At 39.1% G+C, this 20,785-nt stretch overlaps 2 protein-coding genes across 2 annotated transcripts in view; both read left to right on the top strand.

The window, feature by feature from the left end:
- The window catches only part of LOC133532550 (zinc finger protein 107-like), a 30,090-nt gene extending 14,936 nt beyond the window's left edge, over positions 1-15,154 (top strand). Inside the window, exons 9-12 of the mRNA XM_061871278.1 lie at positions 301-477; positions 3,020-3,121; positions 11,986-12,087; positions 14,925-15,154. Of these exons, the coding sequence (XP_061727262.1) occupies positions 301-477; positions 3,020-3,121; positions 11,986-12,087; positions 14,925-15,083 (540 nt within the window). The 3' untranslated portion in view covers positions 15,084-15,154. The remainder of the gene's footprint in view (positions 1-300; positions 478-3,019; positions 3,122-11,985; positions 12,088-14,924) is intronic.
- The window catches only part of LOC133532546 (zinc finger protein 761-like), a 110,983-nt gene that overhangs the window by 51,930 nt on the left and 38,268 nt on the right, over positions 1-20,785 (top strand). The window lies entirely within an intron of this gene.

The following is a 20,785-nucleotide window of genomic DNA, read 5'->3' as shown; positions in this document are numbered from 1 at the left end:
GTGGGTTTGATGAGAAAAAAAATTGAGTTTCAGTTCTAAGTATGGGGAACCCCCAAAATTTATTGTTTTTTATTTTATTTATTTTTGTGTGAAAATCTTAATGCGGTTCACAAAATACATCTACTTACCAAATTTCAACATTATAGTTCTTATAGTTTCGGAAAAAAGTGGCAGCGACATACGGACAGACAGACAGACATGATGAATCCATAAGGGTTCCGTTTTTTGCCATTTGGCTACGGAACCCTAAAAATGCTGATCCACCTAATTTTTTCAAAAAAATTATTTTGATTAAAACAGTGCAACGTGGCATTCTCAAATGCGGCGGCGTTGGACACGCACAGCCGGCGCAAGCACCTCGGGCTGCGGTACGCGGCCCCTTCAGCTCAATACCGAGGTCAATACCGAGGCCGATACCGGAGAAAGGCTAACCATCCTAATCCGTGCATGTGCGAGCAGTGCGGCGCTATTCTGCCGGTAAGTCGATATTTGACTTTATCTCGAAACCCTATACAATTACAAAAAGTGCATGCAGAAAAAACAAAAACAAAAAATAAAACATACAGGAAGGACATGCGTAAGTGGACTTATTTATATTTAAGGAGTGGAGTGTGTGTGTGTGTGTGTGTGTGTGTGTGTGTGTGTGTGTGTGTGTGTGTGTGTGTGTGTGTGTGTGTGTGTGTGTGTGTGTGAGCGTGCGTGCGTGCGTGTGTGTGTGTGTGTGTGTGTGTGCGTGTGTGTGTGCGTGCGTGCGTGCGTGCGTGTGTGTGTACACGCTACTTAAGTGTGAATGATGTCTTCTGTCTGATCGTAAGACTGAGAAAGAAGCCATTTCTTAGTTTTCTTTTTTAAGATAGCAAGAGAAGTCATCGAAGTTACAAAATTTGGAAACCCTATTGTAAACTGTAGGGTGTAGGAAAAATGGAAAGCGTTTGGCGAATGCAGTATTAACTCAAGGACAACGGACATAGAGTTGAACCAAGATAAGGCGGCGATTTTGATAGCCCAGATGGTGCACGGGTTATTTTTAACCGACTTCAAAAAAGGAGGAGGTTCTCAATGCGACTGTTTTTTTTTTCGTATGTATGTTACTCGATATCTCCGAGAATCGTGAGCCGATTTTCAAAAATTATTTTTAATCGAACGGGTACAGATGATCCCGTTGGCACCAAGTCGAGGGGAGGGGAATCGAGGGAACTCTTAAAATTTTATTATTATATGTATGGCGCTTTTGGTAATATTTGAAGTCGGTTTTATTTTTTGTTAAAAAGTTTTTAAACGTTAAACTTCTATGAAATGATGACGTTTAAAATCACACTTGCACCGTCTGGGCTATCAAAATCGCTGCTGACTCTATTTGCGTATTTTGATACCTATTTTAATATGGTGAGTTATTTATTATTATTATTATTTATTTGATACACTAGCAGCTCTTGGAGCTGATGCGTGTATATCGCAGCACTTGTGTTTATTTTGCACTTTTTAAAGTTCTGAAATGTTTTTTTTTAAATACTACGTCGGTGGCAAACAAGTATACGGCCCGCCTGATGGTAAGCAGTCTCCGTAGCCTATGTAAGCCTGCAACTCTAGAGGAGTTACATGCGCGTTGCCGACCCTAACACCCCTCGTTGAGCTCTGGCAAACTTACTCACCGGCAGGAACAACACTTTGAGTAGGGTCTAGTGTTATTTGGCTGCGGTTTTCTGTAAGGTGGAGGTACTTCCCCAGTTGGGCTCTGCTCTAGATCTGGAATGACATCCACTGGCTGTGCCCTACCACACAAAGCGAGATGACATTCACAGTGCCCATACCTTTCTTGTGGACGTTTAAGGACGTACCCGGGTTCAGTCATGTAAAATGTGTATCTAGTCTATTTTTGAAAGAGTTCACCGACGGTGCACTAACAACAGTTTCTGGTAGAGATTTCCACACATTTACTACACGATTCGGCAAGAAGTGTTTCCTAGGGTTGCTAGCACATGGAGGTTTGACTAGTTTTTTAGAGTGTCCTCTTAACCTTACATTCTGGCTTGATATGTATAGGTCTTTAATATTTGGAACATTGTAGTGTCCAGACAAGATTTTGTGTGTCTCAATAAGATCGCTCGATCTATATCATATTGATTTTACAAGCTTTATATTAACTTGCAATGTACCTATGTATGTACAGTCAAGTGCAAAAATATGTATCGAAAGAATCGCCTCATAAATATGGTACTACGCTCTTATTACACTGGAATAAGATGCTATGGGACATATTTTAGTAAGATGTGTGCACCCATATTTTTACACTTGACTGTACGGGTCAAATCTTGCAAGTTAAATTTGACCTACTTCCCGACTTCCACTGAGGCTGAAAATTTGCATACATATGTAAGTCGGGTGACAATGCAATTTTATGGTACTATCGAGCTGATCTGATGATGGAGACAGGAGGTGGCCATAGGAACTCTATGATAAAACAACGCAACCTACTTGTGTTTGTAGTTTTTAGAATTGTCTCGATGAGTATTAGTTGCCAGTAGAGAAAAGTACAGTCAGCGATAAAAGCTTGTACCAAATATGAAATTTTTACCAAAAACTTATTATGGAGAGTGGAATTAAAAGGAGGAAAATCTCTCATGGCAGAACTATTGCAAAAGTGACCAGATTTCAGGTTTAAATAATAGTTCCTATGTCTCCGGTGGCGCTCGCTAGGTAGGCTCATGGATTACATGAACCATAGAGGTATAATAATATAGAGATGAAATAGAGGGGCAACAAATAACCCAACCAAATTACGTAGGTTGTTTGTGGTATGTTGTCAGGAATGTTAAAGCGTGTTTTTAATTTTGTCGCATTGCGTATGTTCTGTCCCTCACGGGCGCACGCGTATAGCACATCTATATAAATATTAGGTCTATGACATTTTTTCCGGTGTATTGTGGCGCCGCCTATTTAATGTTTTTTGATGGACACATTTCATACATAGAGATTTTCCTTTTATTCCACACTCCATAGATTTTATATGTTGTGACAGTACCCGTCGCTCCTCGCGTGCCACATGCGCACGCACCTCGCCGTGAAGCCGTACGCCTGTCCTCATTGCCCGAAGAAATTCAACTGGCCACATTCTCTAAAAGTAAGTACCGTTGTTACTTGCTCACGGATAAGCTCAACTATACTACATGGACATAGGAATCCGTGGGGCAAAATTGTTTGACAAGTAGGGAGTTCCTGTATCGATAAACTCGACTATCGATGCTAGTTCTATATACTAGTGTCGCGCGTGGATCTGGCTAAGGTTCAGCTCGTAGCCTCTTGGAGCGGGTTCAGCAGCAATAATGTAACGACGCCTTTAGTTTTAAATACTTTTAATGACCAACTAGTACATTTGGTACAAAAAAACAGAATAAAGTAATTACGTATTAAAAAAAGGGCACGTATGCGTGCGTCTATTAATGAGGCGAATAGCGAATGCCTGGAGTGGGGCTCGGTTCCTCCGTGGCAACATCCTGGGCCAATCACAGGGGCTGTAGATGACGTGATATCGCCGCTGATTGGCTGCCGATGATGCGATATGCGTACGGTAGGCTGCGTAAGTTGCATCGGGTACGGTCTCCCACATAAGTTGCATTGACATACTCCCGGCCTTGGAAACTGGTGGTTTACAAAACGTGATAATGGGACTGATGACGTGGCTAACAGTCTGGCTGAAGAAGCGGACACAGTTTTGAGAAAGCGCGTCTCACAGTTCCTCCAGAAGGCATCCTTACGTCGGCCACTCTCGAGACGCCGTCCTTGCCTGGATACGTTTTGACGATTCGGCCTAAACTCCATTTTAGCGGGGGAGCATTGTCTTCCTTTATGACGACAAGCGTGTTTTCTTTGAGGTCATCAGACTGAAACCTCCATTTTGATCGGGCTTGTAACTCCGTCACGTACTCTCGCGACCAACGACTCCAGAAATGCTGACGAAGCTGTTCGACTCTCTGGTAACGCGTTAACCGATGCTCAGGAACGTCGCTCAGGCTAGCGCACACAGGTGCGGTTAGCGGACGACCAATCAAGAAATGCCCTGGGCTAAGCGGTAAAAAATCGTTGGGGTCAGATGACATAGGAGTAAGTGGTCTAGAATTAAGCAAGGCCTCAATCTCGGTCAAGGTCGTGCTTAATTGTTCAAACGTCAAATGTGCGTTGCCTACAACGCGTCGCAAATGGTATTTACAACTTTTAATACCTGCCTCGTATATCCCACCGAAATGACTGGCGTACGGCGGGTTCATGCGAAATTTAATTTTCTGAGACAAGGCGTACTCTTGTATATCGCCAGATATACTTGAAAGAAATTTTTCAAAATCGTTCATTAGTCCGACAAAGTTTTTTCCATTATCGCTTATTATTTCAACAGGTTTACCCCTACGCGATATAAAACGTTTTAATGCTAATAAGTAACCATCAGACGAGAGGTCACTGACCAGTTCTAAATGAATAGCGCGCGTTACTAAACATACGAATAAACAAATATATGATTTTATTAATTTCGCACCCCTACCTTTGCGATTCAAAACAAGCACTGGACCACCATAATCCACGCCGCAGTATATGAACGGATACCCTGGTTCCAATCGTTCGCGAGGCAGATTGCCCATGATAGGTGTCAATGTTTGACCTTGCATCCGTTTGCACGTGACACAATCATGAACAATCTTTCGTGCTAAATTTCTAGCTCCTACTGGCCACCAGGTTTCCTTTATAGTAAACAACAACAGCTGTGGCGCCGCATGCAACAGTCGCTTATGTTCGAAACGAAATAATAGCACTGCTAAATAATGTTTACACGAAATTAAAATAGGGTGTTTTTTCTCGTAACTAAACTGGCTAGCATTTTCTAAACGGCCGCCTACTCTTAACACATTCGTGTTGTCAAGAAATAAATTTAATTTAGTAAGGCTTGCACCGTGTTTGTTTGTTAACAGCTGTTTACGTGATAAGCAATTATGCACATCTCGGTATGACTCATACTGCGCCAGCCTGGCTAGCAACAGAACGGATTCATTCAACTCGTCTACACTTAATGACCCAGTTTTTTTTCTAAGTTTATTGCGCGCATTATAAATAAATCGCAAAACATACGCCGCGGTACGCTGTAAACGATTGAATTGAGAAAATCTATGGAAAGGAAAACATCCCTCATTGTCACGATTAGGTACACAAACAAGTGAAACATTCGCCTTTAGCTCGGGCAAATCGTCATTATTTTGGTTATTTTTTGAGTCCGAGTTAGGCTCGAAATTAATATCGCGAAGGAACTCTGGGCCTTGTCCCCAAAATGTAGAAGACCACAACGAATTTAACGGTCGAGATCGCGAAATCAAGTCAGCGGGGTTGTTTTCACTTCTTACGTGATGCCAGGGATGATTTTGCGTTAAATCATGTATTTCGGTAACCCTATTTTGTACAAACGTTTTAAGTAAGTTAGGTGGCGTGCGTAACCAACCTAGGACAATTGTGGAATCGGACCAAAATACTACTTTGTTAAACCGACTGCGAAGTGAACTATCTATTTTTGCATATAGTCGTGCCGCTACTAGCGCCGCACATAATTCTAATTTTGGCAGGGTCACTGGTTTTATTGGGGTCACCTTCCCTTTTGCGCATAATAACCTGACTGTGACACTGTTATCATTATCGATAGCGCGAACATAAGCGCACGCTCCGTACGCGGTTATAGAACTATCACAAAAAATATGCAACTCTAAATGTTTAGGGTTGTCATTTAATACGTAACGCGGAATGCGAATTGACTTTAAATTCGAAAGATCAGCGACAAATCGTGTCCATGTTTTTGCGATGTCGTTCGGGACCGGGGTGTCCCAATCGGCCTTTAACATCCACAACCTCTGTAAAAGTACTTTCGCGATCATAATAGTTGGGCTAAGCAAGCCGAGAGGGTCGTAGACTTGAGACGAAACCGATAAGATAATGCGCTTTGTTATCGGCTTAGAATTTATTTCAAATCTAGTGTGATAAAACAATTCATCAGAGCGGTTGTACCATCCTAACCCTAACGTTTTATTTTGTACGTTTTCACCTAATGATAACTCTTTGGACGAGTCCATCGATTCGGTAAATTCATCAAAATCGAAATTAAAAATCCATTTATGCAATGGAAAACATCCCGACTGCAAGACCTTGACGACCTTTGTGCAAATTTGTTTTAATTTATCCTGGTTAGGGTTGCCACAAATAAGGTCATCAACGTAAAAATCATTGTTAATTACGCTGGCTATTTCAGGGTCATCACACTCTAGCGCTAACTGCTTAAGGCACCTACAACTTAAAAACGGGGCGGAATTCGTGCCATAAGTCACAGTTTTTAATTTGTATATTTGCAGTGGGTCAGAGGGATTTTCCCGCCAAATAATTAATTGCAAGTCGCGTTGTTTCTCGTCAACCAGTACCTGGCGGTACATTTTTTCGATATCCGCACACGCCACATACTTGTTTTCCCTAAAGCGCAATAGTATGGATAACAAATCACCCTGTATCGCGGGGCCTACTAATTGCAAATCATTAAGTGAATATCCCGACGTGGACGCACAACTACAGTCAAAAACAACCCTTAAGCGTGTAGTTTTGGCGTTTTCACGAAAAACGCCATGATGTGGCGTAAAGTAGTGTGGCGTACCATACGAATCTACATGCTCCATGTGGCCTAAGTCGCAATATTCCTTAATGAAGTCGCTATACATTTTTTTATAATTCGGATAACGTTCTAACCGTTTCTCTAATGCGAAGAATCTATGTTCGGCTTGTTTGCGCGTATCGCCTAAAATCTCAGGTGACTTTTTGAACGGAATGCATACACAGAACCTACCGTCGTCGAGCCGTTTTGTGGTCTGCATAAACAAATCCTCACAGATACGTTCTTCCTCACTGCGCGATTCGTTAACCCGTTGACTTATCGGCGCGTCTTCGAGTTCCCAAAATTTACGTAACTGCTCGTCTATAGAAACTTGCATGTCTATAGTTTGCATGAAATTACATACAACGTTAGTTTTTGTTGTATTTTTGCGCGTATTATATGAATTATATGTACGCCCGGATACGAACCAGCCCAAATGCGAATTTTGCATAACCGCTCCGTTACCTAAGCGAATAATACCTTCTTGAATCACGTCCCAATATATATCTGCCCCTATTATAAGGTCTATCGGTTTTTTTTCATAAAAATTGGGATCCGCGAGCACGATTCCGTCCGGTATAACGAATTGTTCTTTGCGCATATTAAGGTATGGCCGCGGGGGGGTTACGCGTGGTAATACTAAACACTTAATGCGCGTAGAATAAGTGCTAGTTAAGGATTTAATGCCAATATCACAAAATCGCGTGTGCTGTGAGACCGGCACCTCCCCGACGCCAAACAAGCTTCGTGTGGACTGTATAACGCGCGTATTTAATTTATCGCATAATGATTGAGATATAATGCACCGTTCACTTCCATTGTCGAGAAGCGCGCATGCCTTCGTAATTTTACCTAAATCATCGACTATTTCAATGATAGCGGTTGTCAACAAAACCGGTTCATCGAATGATGCCTGTGCGCATTGGACATCTGTGTTTAAATCAGCCACCTGACCGTTGTCAATGTGTGCGTGATTTGTTATGGAATAATTGCTGGATTTAGCAGTGGAAATATGGGGCTCATTAGGTTTATTTTGGCTTGCATTCGACATGCCGGTACAACTGTTTGTACTGATAACATTAACTTCATCGCGATGAATAATTGAGTTATGTTTTTTGTCGCATTTCCTACAAGGCCCATACCTACACGCATCAGCTGTATGACCAGTTCGCAGACAATTTTCACAAAGGTTTTTATCCCGTACTAATTGCAATCGATCTTGCATTTTCAAATCCAGAAACGACTGGCATGAATATAAAGGATGTTTCTCACTACACATCGGACATAATTTAAATTGTTTTTTAAAAGGTGTTTTCACCTGCGGTTTTTCCGTCGCGACATTGCAATGCAACTTTGGTGTATAATTACTGTTTGTATACTTTTTGTTGTCTTGCGAATTGGCCTTACTGTGCGTTACAATTAAAGTTTCAAGCATGTCTGCCCTGCCTCTTAAAAATGTTAATAAATCGTCAATAGTTAATTTTGACTCAGTTGAATCGGCCGACAAAGAACCTTTATGCTGCTCCCACTCTCGCTCAGTGGTGGAATCTAATTTAGAAACGATCATATAAATAAGTAAAGTGTCCCACGAGTCTACAGGCTCCTTAAGGGCTTTAAGAGCGCGTATATTTTTTAACACGTTATCTATTAGTTTCCTTAGCAACACCGGTGATTCCTTTTGCAGCGTTTGCATTGAAAATAAGGCCTTTACATGATTATGAACAAGTAAGCGGCTATTATTATACCTATTCAATAACAACTCCCATGCGATATTGTAATTGTCGGTTGAAAATTCAAGTGAGTCTATAACTAACTGCGCGCTTCCCGTAAGTGACGATTTGAGATAGTGAAATTTTTGAATGTCTGAAATTTCTCGCGAGTTGTGTACTAACGACGAAAATGTATCTCGAAAGGTAATCCAGTGTTCATGAGAACCGTCAAAGCTAGGCAAAGAAATGGTAGGTAATTTCACCGATTTTAATGCAATCGCGGACTTTTCGGATTCGATTTTAACCTCGTCCTTTACCAATTTCTCAGCTTGGGCCATTATACTATAATATTCGGCTTCAAACTCGTCTCGCGCGTCGAGTTGAGCGTCCAGTTCGGTTTCGGGAAGAACATCTTCAATTTTTGACTGAATATTATTAAATTCGGTATATAAACCCGTAGCGCCTTGAGTGCGAAGCCTAACTTCGGCCATTTGATTAATGGATAAACCTTGGTCGAACGTTTCTATATATTTAATGAATTTTGTGAGTCTACCTTTAACAGAACCTCTCTTTTTAATAAGATCTTTTAACAACTTTTCTTCCGCCATGTCGGTAGGATGTAAGAAGCGAGGTACTTACAGTTATCCGGATTAGGTACTAAGCTCCCTGCAACTGCTAACGATGCAGCTGCCGGCCTGGCGACCTTTTGCGTGTAGGCAGATCACAAAGACGCCACGTTACAACCACTGGAATTAAAATATGAACACGTATATCACAACTGAAATGAGACAGGGTCGCTATTCTTGATTGGTTCGCCTCACCAAAGCACTGAGTAGCTGCCGATGGCTATCTTTGCCGATTGCGTTACTCTTGCCAAGTATCCTTTGTAGCCACGTTGCTGGTCGCATCCGAGGTCGAAGGTCCAAACTTTATGTCGCGCGTGGATCTGGCTAAGGTTCAGCTCGTAGCCTCTTGGAGCGGGTTCAGCAGCAATAATGTAACGACGCCTTTAGTTTTAAATACTTTTAATGACCAACTAGTACATTTGGTACAAAAAAACAGAATAAAGTAATTACGTATTAAAAAAAGGGCACGTATGCGTGCGTCTATTAATGAGGCGAATAGCGAATGCCTGGAGTGGGGCTCGGTTCCTCCGTGGCAACATCCTGGGCCAATCACAGGGGCTGTAGATGACGTGATATCGCCGCTGATTGGCTGCCGATGATGCGATATGCGTACGGTAGGCTGCGTAAGTTGCATCGGGTACGGTCTCCCACATAAGTTGCATTGACAACTAGTGATTAGTGATAACTCAAGGGTTTGCTTGTAAAAATATGTTTTTATTAAGAGTAAAAAAATAATTAAATAATAACTCAATGTACTCTTCTTCGTTTTTAAGACAAGACAATTTCATAATTTAACTACCTTAATTTTAGACGCTTAATACCCGAAAATATGGAACAAATTCTGGTCGTTTACTTCAACAATAGTAAATGGGACATTCACGAAGAATAAAATTGGGATCAGTAAAATTATAGATAAATAGATCAAAATATACTATATAAACTCTATCCACGTTAACGAGCTAGTACCAGAAAACTCAGACAGCATGTGATTGGTCAGCGATAAGGGCGATGCAATTGCAACGGGTGAGTTTACATGACAGTTAACTCTATGTTTTGTATGGTGCGGACGCGTTAAAGTGCTCTCCTTTCTATTGTTCCCCGATTGATCTGTGACTCGGCTTGTTTACTGGACTTATATATTTATGATCAATAAATAGTTTTAGTTTTGTAACTTTGAATTCCGTAGTATTGATATACTTATGGTGCCTTAAGCATTAAATTTAAGTCCGCCAATTCGTTATTTCACTATTGATCATAAATATTAAGTTGGCCTTTAAAATAAACCAAAAATAATATAAAATAAATATAAATATTAACCATACATCGGGGTTTTTGGTGGACATTAGCCAAAGAAAGGGTAATAACTAAACTAAGCAGTTTTAGTGCTTATATACTACCAATTTTAAATTCATACTCGTAGTTTGGTAATTATTTAATATTCCCGCACCAGAAACCCAGATTTATGATTATAACCATAAGGAATATATAAATAAATATTCCGAGCGACGACATGTAAGCCGGGCCGGACAGCGAGGTACCATTGTTTACGCCCACTGCTTTTTTTTGTCCTTTTCATCTGCATACAAAAGTGCAAAAGAGAGACCAGGCGCGGATACAAGGGGGGGGGGGGCATAGGGGCAATGCCCCCCCCCCCCCCTAAAACCCTGGCTCTCACATTACTAAATTGAGTAAATTTTTTTTTACCTTATTTTCTGTGCAAAAATATATGATTTTCTCAAAATGGCCCCCCCCTAAGCCAAATCTTGTATCCGCGCCTGAGAGAGACCGTTATACTAGCTCGTTAACGTGGATAGAGTATAGATAAATAGATACATATTTACCCCCTTATTCATAAACGTGTACTAAAGTTACGATGCCGCTGATCATTCTTTGTCCCTTTCCGACGTATTGGTATGATGGAAAGGGACAAACGATGATCAGCGGCATCGTAACTTTAGTACACGTTTATGAATAAGGGTGTTAATCAATAAATTGTACATCAGCTTTTATTTTTTAAGTTATGCAATGGGTAGATAGTCTCAAAGGGTGCGTGTGTTACGTTATGATAAATAGTTTCATGCCGCAATAAAATAATGTGATTTGTAGTATTTAATTTTAAAATATATTTTTATAATGTGTATGCTAATCTTAAGAGGCTGTCAATACCTAAAGCGCGCACACTGTCTATTTGTATCGGAGTAAATGAGATAACACTGTCGCATGTTGCTGGGCCTGGGCAAGGGAATAATAAGAAAAATATTTAAATAAAAAAAGTGGATTATTAGTGTAATATTTTACTCAATAGCGGTTTAGATATAAATGTTTTGAAATTGTGATTTTAATTGCAGACCCATAAGTCAAAACAATAAAGACATAAAACCGTTTAATTGTGATTTTAAGACCAATCTTTGCAATTATTTTCTATCGAGCCGATTTCGTTCAATCATGTATCGAGTACAACTACGGTCTTTGAAATATAATTAATATGAACATATATTTTTCTTACTTGACTAAAACAAATAGTCTTTCTTAAAAAACTGTTTAAGTAACATCAATTTCAAGGACATTGGGTGTTGACAGCCTCTTAAGGTATTTATCTATGGGCCACTAGTTGCCTGAAATGAAGGTATAAATAAAAAATAAAATAACTAAAATATTCAATTATAATAAACATTAAACATTTTTGACAATTAAATCCTGGCCAGTAATATATGATCACGCGCCATATTGCGAAATTTCATTAGAACTATATTTTTCATACTAAACTGAACTGTCACCCTATACATGAGAATAACAGCACCCTCTTGACAATAATTATATATTTCTGGTCGGGCTTTAAAGACAAGTTTTTTTTACATGTCAAATATTGTAAAAGATGTCGGGCTCGGGCCCGACGTCGGGTCTGATATCGGACCATAGCGAGTGTGAATGTAATTAGCTCTTGAGCGCTAATGTTTATGTGTGTGTGTGTGTGTGTGTACAGAATCACGTGCGCGCACACAACAGCGACGAAAAGCCGCACCAGTGCCCCGAGTGCCCGCGAGCGTTCAACTCCAAGTCCAACTTCAACCGACATTACAACACTGTGAGTGTTCAAGCTTTTATTTCGAGCCAACTTTCATCTTCTTCTTCTTCCTCGCGTTGTCCCGGCATTTTGCCACGGCTCATGGGAGCCTGGGGTCCGCTTGACAACTAATCCCAAGATTTGGCGTAGGCACTAATTTTTACGAAAGCGACTGCCATCTGCCCTTCCAACCCAGAGGGTAAACTAGGCCTTGTTGGGATTAGTCCGGTTTCCTCACGATGTTTTCCTTCACCGAAAAGCGGCTGGTAAATATCAAATGATATTTCGTACATACGTTCCGAAAAACTCATTGGTACGAGCCGGGGTTTGAACCCGCGACCTCCGGATTGCAAGTCGCACGCTCTTACCGCTAGGCCACCAGCGCTTATTCGAGCCAACTTTCATATTACAATAAAAAAATAATAATTCAGCCTATATACGTCCCACGGCTGGGTACAGGCCTCTCATGTGCGAGAGGGCTCGGGCTATAGTCCCCACGCTAGCCCAATGCGGATTGGGGACTTCACATACACCTTTGTTGAATTTCTTCGCAGATGTGTGCAGGTTTCCTCACGATGTTTTCCTTCACCGAAAAGCTAGTGGTAAATATCTAGTGACATTTCGTACATAAGTTCCGAAAAACTCATTGGTGCGGGTCAGGATTTGAACCCACGACCTCCGGATTGAAAGTCGGACGTCATACTCGGCCACCACCGCTTAAAACAACTTCCATATTAATGATTTTAATTTTAATTACAGTAGTAGTCATATACACCGTTTTTTGATTGAATTCCGTTAACTTACGGGGTATTTGTAAGTACGTTTAAGGAAACTACATTTAAAAAAAAATCAAAAGAAATCATATTAAAAAAAACCGGGCAAGTGCGAGTCGGAATCGCCCACCGAGGGTTCCGGACTTTTTAGTATTTGTTGTTATAGCGGCAACAGAAATAAATCATTTGTGAAATTTTCAACTGTCTAAGTATCACGGTTCATGAGATACGGCCTGGTGACAGACGGACGGACAGCGGAGTCTTAGTAATAGGGTCCCGTTTTACCCTTCGGGTACAAAACCCTAAAAATTAATTAAATGTTTCATATACCGTTGCAACACGGGCATTACATTTAACTCAACGAAACAATTGAAAACTGTGACATATCAATGTCATTTGGAACATCGATCATCCGAAATAGTACTTATGTTTAGTATCAAATGTATTAATTCGTACTAAACACTTAATCAATATGTAAACAGGCCCTAAGACAAGTGTACACGCTCACGCATAAAAATAAAATGTTGACTATCTCCGAAATGGAGTTAATTAGAATACCGATGTCTTTGAGAAAGTTACTTAATTTAAGCTCAGGATGGAGGCTCAGGGTGCATACCCTTGAAATTAACGATAATAAAAAAACACGGTGTATATTTAGAGTCTACAGCAATTTTGTTAGCACAGACTGTGCAAGTTTTATTTTAAACGTCATGATTCCATAGCAGCTTGACGTTTAATATACAACAATCTTTCTCTAAATCATCGCCGAAGCTTATTTTGCCAAATGTCAATTTGCAACCAACTCAGCCAAATAATTCGTATTATTTCCCAACCAGTTAGTAACTGTATGTTTGGTCAACTAACTTAAAAATACACTATTTCCAAAGCAAAGTTTAATTTAGCAGAATTACTTCGTAAGCTTAATTTAAAAATACACTATTTCCAAAGCAAAGTTTAATTTGCAGAATTACTTCGTAAGCTTAATATAAAAATACACTATTTCCAAAGCAAAGTTTAATTTGCAGAATTACTTCGTAAGCTTAATTTAAAAATACACTATTTCCAAAGCAAAGTTTAATTTGCAGAATTACTTCGTAAGCTTAATATAAAAATACACTATTTCCAAAGCAAAGTTTAATTTTGCAGAATTACTTCGTAAACTAAGCAAATTACTCAAGTTGTGGCTATGATATTTGCCAGTTCAACATTTTTCAAAGCAATTAAAAGGGTATACTTAATTATGTTACTTTTCCTATTTTTTTAAATGTTTTTGACAATATTTTAGGATGTTTTGATATTTAGCGAGTATTTTTAACCTTTTGTGCTTGCTTAATGTACATTTAGGTTACAATTATAAAACAAAGACAGAAACATGAGATATTAAAGAAAACAACCGTGTCTCCATACTTTTGGCCTTGGGTTTATCTTGACTCTATCAAAAGACCAGACCTTATTTATCGCATTACAAAATATTTAGCAAATTGAGTGATTTGGCAAAAGAAATGTATTATGAGCCATAAAAGACTTGGATACGCCACAGGAGACCGAAGAGCTGGCAGCTTCCTCGCTCAGCATATTAGTTTACCAATCCAGCGAGGAAATGCTGTCAGCGTTTTCGGTATGCCGCAGGGGTCTTTTTTACAAGCTTTTATTTAACTTGCCCTGTTCGTATGTATGGGACAAATCTTGCAAGTTAAATTTGACCCACTTCCCGGTTTCCGATGAAGCTGAAAATTTGCATACATATGTAAGTCGGGTGACAATGCAATATTATGGTACCATCGAGCTGATCTGATGATGGAGACAGGAGGTAGCCATAGGAACTCTGTGATGAAACAACACAACCTAATTGTGTTTGGGGTTTTTAGAATCGTCGCGAAATTTTTGCCAAAAACTTATAAGATTTCTTTTAGATCTATTTATGTGCCATTCTAGCAAGTGAAGCGTTATCATATTACAAAATTGTCAAATGTTGGTTGCCAAAGAAATTATCTGCGAAAAGGAAAGGTTGGTTAGCAAATGAAATTCGGACAATGAAACTTCGGCGAAAAGGCAGAAGACCATTTATGTTATTTCCTCATCTAGGCACATCTCGGTATACGCGGCTCATTCCCGTGTCCGATCTGCGGGCGCGCGTCCACCACCAAGCACTCGCTGTCGGTGCACGTGCGCGGGGTGCACGGCGACGCCAATGGCCAGGACCGCAGCAAACGAAAGAAAAAGACTCAGCTAGATGATCAATGATTAAATACTTCGTTTAAAAAATTGAGTTTTATTATGAAGAAATCCATTACTTGAAATATACTATAGTTACAATCAGAATAACTATCAGCTTTGCACCCCTGCGTACAAATATGTACGATTCTTAACGACCTGTCTGGCCTAGTGGCTAGACCAGACATAGAAGTTTTTGTGGCAAAAACGAGTGCGTGAGAAAATGAAACGTCGACTAATAACATCGATAAATTCATAGATTAATAATTAAAAGATGTATTTTATTTTTATTTTATTGGTATTCAGGATAACAACAGCCGTAAATATAACTAAACATATAAATGCTTACATAAAAGAAGGCCAATGACAGTCATCCATTAAATTGCAATACATAACAAAGTAAAATAACAAAAAAATTAAAAACGACGAAAATGTACAATATACACACAAATGCTCGAAACCTTAAAAATACATACCGGTCGTAAAATATGTACTTAATGAATAATCGAGTTTAATTTGCTTTTGGCAAAAGACCATAAAATTTGCATTAGTAACATATCCAAATAAATACCTGAACATAGTATTTGAACTGAATTTTTATTAATGGTAGAATTAGGTAGTAAGAAATAAAAATTTCAATATTTAGAAAGAAACTCCTTAAAAAATAAAAATAAAACTAACAAATTGCATTGCATTTCCCAAGTACCCATCAACACATTAGATATTATTATTATAAGATTTGTACTTGTTTTCTTATTTTACGAACGAATTAGAACAAGTGGCAAAAATAATACAAAACGGATTTTATAATATAATACAAAACGGATTTTATATTAATTTTCGTTATCTCTGAGCAAAACGGAATATATGTCTTTTTTAAATTTATACTTACAACACACAAACAACACAGGACAAAACAGGACTACAAAAGGATCGGCAGAGCAGAATTCGGTGTTATACAAGTGTGGGATCCGTGATAAGACGGCGTTAGAACCATAGTTAGTGGAGTGGAAGGGAACATGAAACAGAGTTGTGTGTCGAGTTCGACGTCTTGGAACTCGAAACGATAAGCCAGATAACAGTTCAGGGCAGTCTAAACCATTTCTAATTATATCGAAAAGTAAGCTCATGTCAGCCACTTTGCGCCTATCCTCGAGTGAATGGAGATTATATTCCCGACAGTTACCTTTGTACCCAGCAGATGTTTTCTTGAATTTATAATTTAAATGAGCAACAAATTTTTTTTGAATTTTTTCGATGCGGTCTTTATGAACGTCATAACAAACTGACCAGATAGGTGATGCATATTCAAGGATGGATCTCACATATGCGTAATATACGACTTTTAGACATGACAAGCTTTGGAAAGGTTTACAAGTCCTCATGACGAAGCCTAAACTGCGATATGATCTATTTACAATGGAGTCTACATGATTTCTCATAGTCATTTTGGAATCTAGAATTACTCCCAAGTCACGCACAACATCAACTCTGTTCACCGCTACGCCATTGAAATGGTATGAGTAATTGATTGGCTTAAGGCTGCGAGTAAAACTTATACACTGACACTTAGTAACACTAAGTGTTATCTTATTACGGGAGTAATACTCGACTAGGTTATTAAGATCATTCTGCAGGAGTTCGCAGTCTGCTAAAGATTTTACACGCATGAAAACTTTTTTATCATCTGCATATAACAGATGGCGTGCGGTGACAAAACACGTATTTATATCGTATATGTAAGCATTATAAAAGAGAGGACCGAGATGGGAGCCTTGGGGCACGCCAGAGGGGATATCGATGTAATCTGACCTGAAGCCGCCAAGAACTACAGCTTGGGAACGATTAGTAAGGTAAGATTTGACCCATCTGAGTAAGTCTCCATGAATTCCTAGTGCTTCAAGCTTCATGAGAAGTATGGCGTGGTTGACACGATCAAACGCTTTTTCAAAGTCGGTATATATCACGTCAACCTGACCGCCACCCTCCATTTCTGTTAAAACATGATTTGTGAAGCAAGCTAGGTTCGAAACTGTGGAACGTGCCTTTAAAAAACCGTGCTGTTTATCCGAGATCCCAGAAGACACAAGGGGATAAATATGTTTAAGAATTATAGATTCAAAAAGCTTTCCTATGGTATTGAGTATGGAAATAGGTCGGTAGTTCTCAATATTGGACTTTGAACCTTTTTTATATATAGGAATGATGTGGGCCTTTTTCCAAATGGAGGGGAAAATACAGCTTTTTAATGATTGTTGAAAGAGAATGGTTAGTGGGTATGCAAGGCTTTCAGCACAAGAGGATAAAAAGATAGGTGGAACGCCGTCACAACCTGGTCCCTTAGTTTTATCTAGGCGCTTTAAAAAACTTAGCACGATTTCGCAAGTTACATCGATACCGGACAGTGCATCGCGCTGATTGATATTCATAGAACTATTATTAGGGTTATAAGAGTAGTTTGTAGTGTCAAATACGCTCTCAAAAAATGTATTAAATGCATTACAGATATCCACGCCATTGTTGTAGTGATTACTACCTAAATTGAAACAGTTAGGGTAATTAGAGCCTCCCCGTTTAGATTTTACGTATTTCCAAAAAAATTTAGGGGAGCGTTTGATGTATGATTCGGTGTTGTTACTAAAACGCTGAAAGCATTCACTCTGTACACGTTTCTGCCTAGCTCTAAGCATAGAAAATTCGTCATAATCGCGTGGGTTTAAAAACTGCTTCCACCTTGCATGAACTTTGCTCTTTTCTTTTATTATCTTTATGAGTGCGGAACTGTACCAAATAGGGTATGAGACATTTTTTGGGTATGATATGGGTACAAATTTAACAAAACATTCATTTAGCGTGTTATAAAAAATGTCAACAGCTTTGTTTACGTCGCTTGTGTTTAAAATTGTATTCCAGTCTATACTACGTATATATGCATTTATTTTAATATAATCGCATTTAAAAAAGTTAAAGCGAGGTATCGTATTATGATTTAAAGGTATTATAAACAAATCTAAGATATCAATTAGGAGAGGTGGGTGAAAAACATCTAACTTAGAAATTGGTTGACATTGGGTCACGAGCATAGGCAAGTTACTGAAACACAGATCTAAAATATTGCCACATGAGTTCGTAATAAAATTGTATTGAGTTAAGCCTAAATAATGCATGTCTTCAACGAAAGATAAAGCCGCGCTTTGATAATCCGACCTACCCTGATTTAACAATGAGAAACCTACATTACGACTCCATGTTATACAAGGTATATTAAAGTCTCCTAATAATAGATAGGTACATGAGGGAAACGATTCGATCATACGCGTCATATTAGTTTTTATGTCGTCTAAGTTTATTGGCAAATTTTCCTCAACAGGTGGTAAATATGCTAATGCAGCAATTAAATCGGTTGGGGCGCCGAGAGCTCGGCCCGGTATACTTACGCACAGCGATTCGATTCCCGCGCAAGACCACTCACGATACACCGCGGCACAAAGATTGCGACGGGCACACACCATAACCCCGCCGCCCGTACACTTATTAGTTAGGAGAAGATTCCTATCGCACCGGAATACATCGTATCGGAAATCACAGAGTTCTGAGTCCAAAATGTCACTCTGTAACCAAGTCTCAGTTAAAAATATTATATCATAATCATTATGGAGTATATTATTGTATATATCTAAACACTTTGTCCGAAGACCACGGACATTTTGGTAATAAATATTTAGCTTAGTGTTTACGTTAGAATATAGCGTGTTATTCACTGTAGAAAAACAAAATAAAGATCAAAATTAGTCTTAAAATCTCGATATGTTTGTAAGATAATTTCGATACGATGTTTATAATTATATTCGATAAAGAAATATGCGGTATAAATATTTAATAAAGAAAAATGTTTAGCAATAGTAGGTAAAATGTTTGTTGTTATATGTAATATTGGGGATAAAAATATTAATTGTTGTTCATTACGCTCAGTTAAGTGTTCATATGTTAATTTTCCCTCATAGTGAAGTAATATAAGTTTTATGTTTAACGAATTAAGGGCGTTAATGAATTGGATCGAATAAGCAATATGGAATAAATAAAGAAATGAGCGATAAGGAAACATAGTAGTAAATATACCTATTAAACAACAGATGTTTGTGTGATGGGTACTAGGGGCATGCAGTAGTGACGACGGTGGCGTATATTTAACAAAACAGACGGAGTTAGGTAATTTAGGTATTGAGACCAATAATATTAGTATAATTTGAGGCTTATTTTGCGGTGTCTGACTTTTTGAGGTACATAAAATAGTACTTAGTTTATTTCCATAAGATACGTAATTTTCTATAAATTTGAACAGGTTATAAATATGATATATATTAAATACATGATTTTGATAAGCACGAAGAGCAGCAAAAATAAACAACGCTAAGACTAATTGCACTAAAATTAAAGCACTTAAAATAATATTATATAATAGAAGTCACTTAATTTTTTTAATGTCGTTCGCATCTTTTACGTTGATAATAGGAGATTTGTCAGATTTTCTTGCGAATATTTTACAGTTGCGTACCCACACATACTTATAGCTTGCTGCATCTGCCGCGTCCTTTGTTTCCTTGCGTAGTTGCTTGTAGAATGGAATCAGATGTTCGTTTACATATATTTTGACTGGTTCACCTGGCATGCCAATATCCGTAGTGGTAATACCTTTGCGCCTTCGTATACCGGATAAAATGCTGTCCTTGATAAGTTGCGAGTTCAATTGAACGACTATGTTACGTGGCCTGCCAGCTACCTCCACCCGTGGTTGTACGCGGTTCACATGCAGAATGTTTGCTGTGGATATCTCCACACCAGCTGTATTAGCGATCTTTGAGACAATGATAGAAAGGTTTTCAGCTTTGTTTTCCGGGATCCCCGAGATTTCTAGGTTATGTAGGCGGTCGCGTTGCTGTAGTGACTGATGTTCTAATTGCAGGTTATTATAAGATTGTTTTAACGTGGAGACATCCTGTTCTAACGATTCGATCCTCTTAACACTGAGTTCCATTGTGGCGACACGTGTACAAAGATCATCCTGCCGGCCGGACTGAAAGCTGAGAGAATCCTTGACCTCCGCGATATCGACCTTGAATTGGTTGTGTTCGATAACCAGGTTTTCAGTCGTCGCCCGCATGCTAGAGAGCTGGTCCTTGATATCAGATACATCCGACTTCATACCCGTGATATCTGACTTTTGGGATTTACAAATATCCATCAGGTCTTTCATATCCTTGCGAAATTCCAAGATGTCATTTTTGAGGTCACTTTCAAAGTCTGGCTGTTTGCGTTTTCGAATTGTGATTTGAGAATTGCTGTGGTGGGTATCCTTTAATTTGTTTAAATCTGGCTGCGAGCCTGTGTTACGTGCCAGATTACCTGCACTGGGTTTATCCGTGTTGAGATTGGGATTATCGACCATGTTCACGGGTACGAAATTCGCTAATTGCTTGAAGTCAAAGTGGCTCGAGGTGATTAACGCTGCCACAGTAGATAAGATGCACGCACAATAAAGACGTAAGTGTATCACTGGTGATTTATAGAATGTTCTTTACACTCATAGATATACGATCTATTTACCGGCGGAACAGAAATAATAAAATTTATTTATTTCACGAGCGATTTGTGGAAGTATGCGACGCGTCTGTTGTGAGAGACGGCCGCGCGCGAAAAAAAGACACTTGCTGTAACTTACCCGGCAATTTGAA

This window comes from Cydia pomonella, chromosome 27 (assembly GCF_033807575.1).
Source record: "Cydia pomonella isolate Wapato2018A chromosome 27, ilCydPomo1, whole genome shotgun sequence".
NCBI lineage: Eukaryota > Metazoa > Arthropoda > Insecta > Lepidoptera > Tortricidae > Cydia > Cydia pomonella.
The sequence above is the reverse complement of the archived record's forward strand: the minus strand, read 5'-3'. Positions and strand labels throughout refer to the sequence as shown.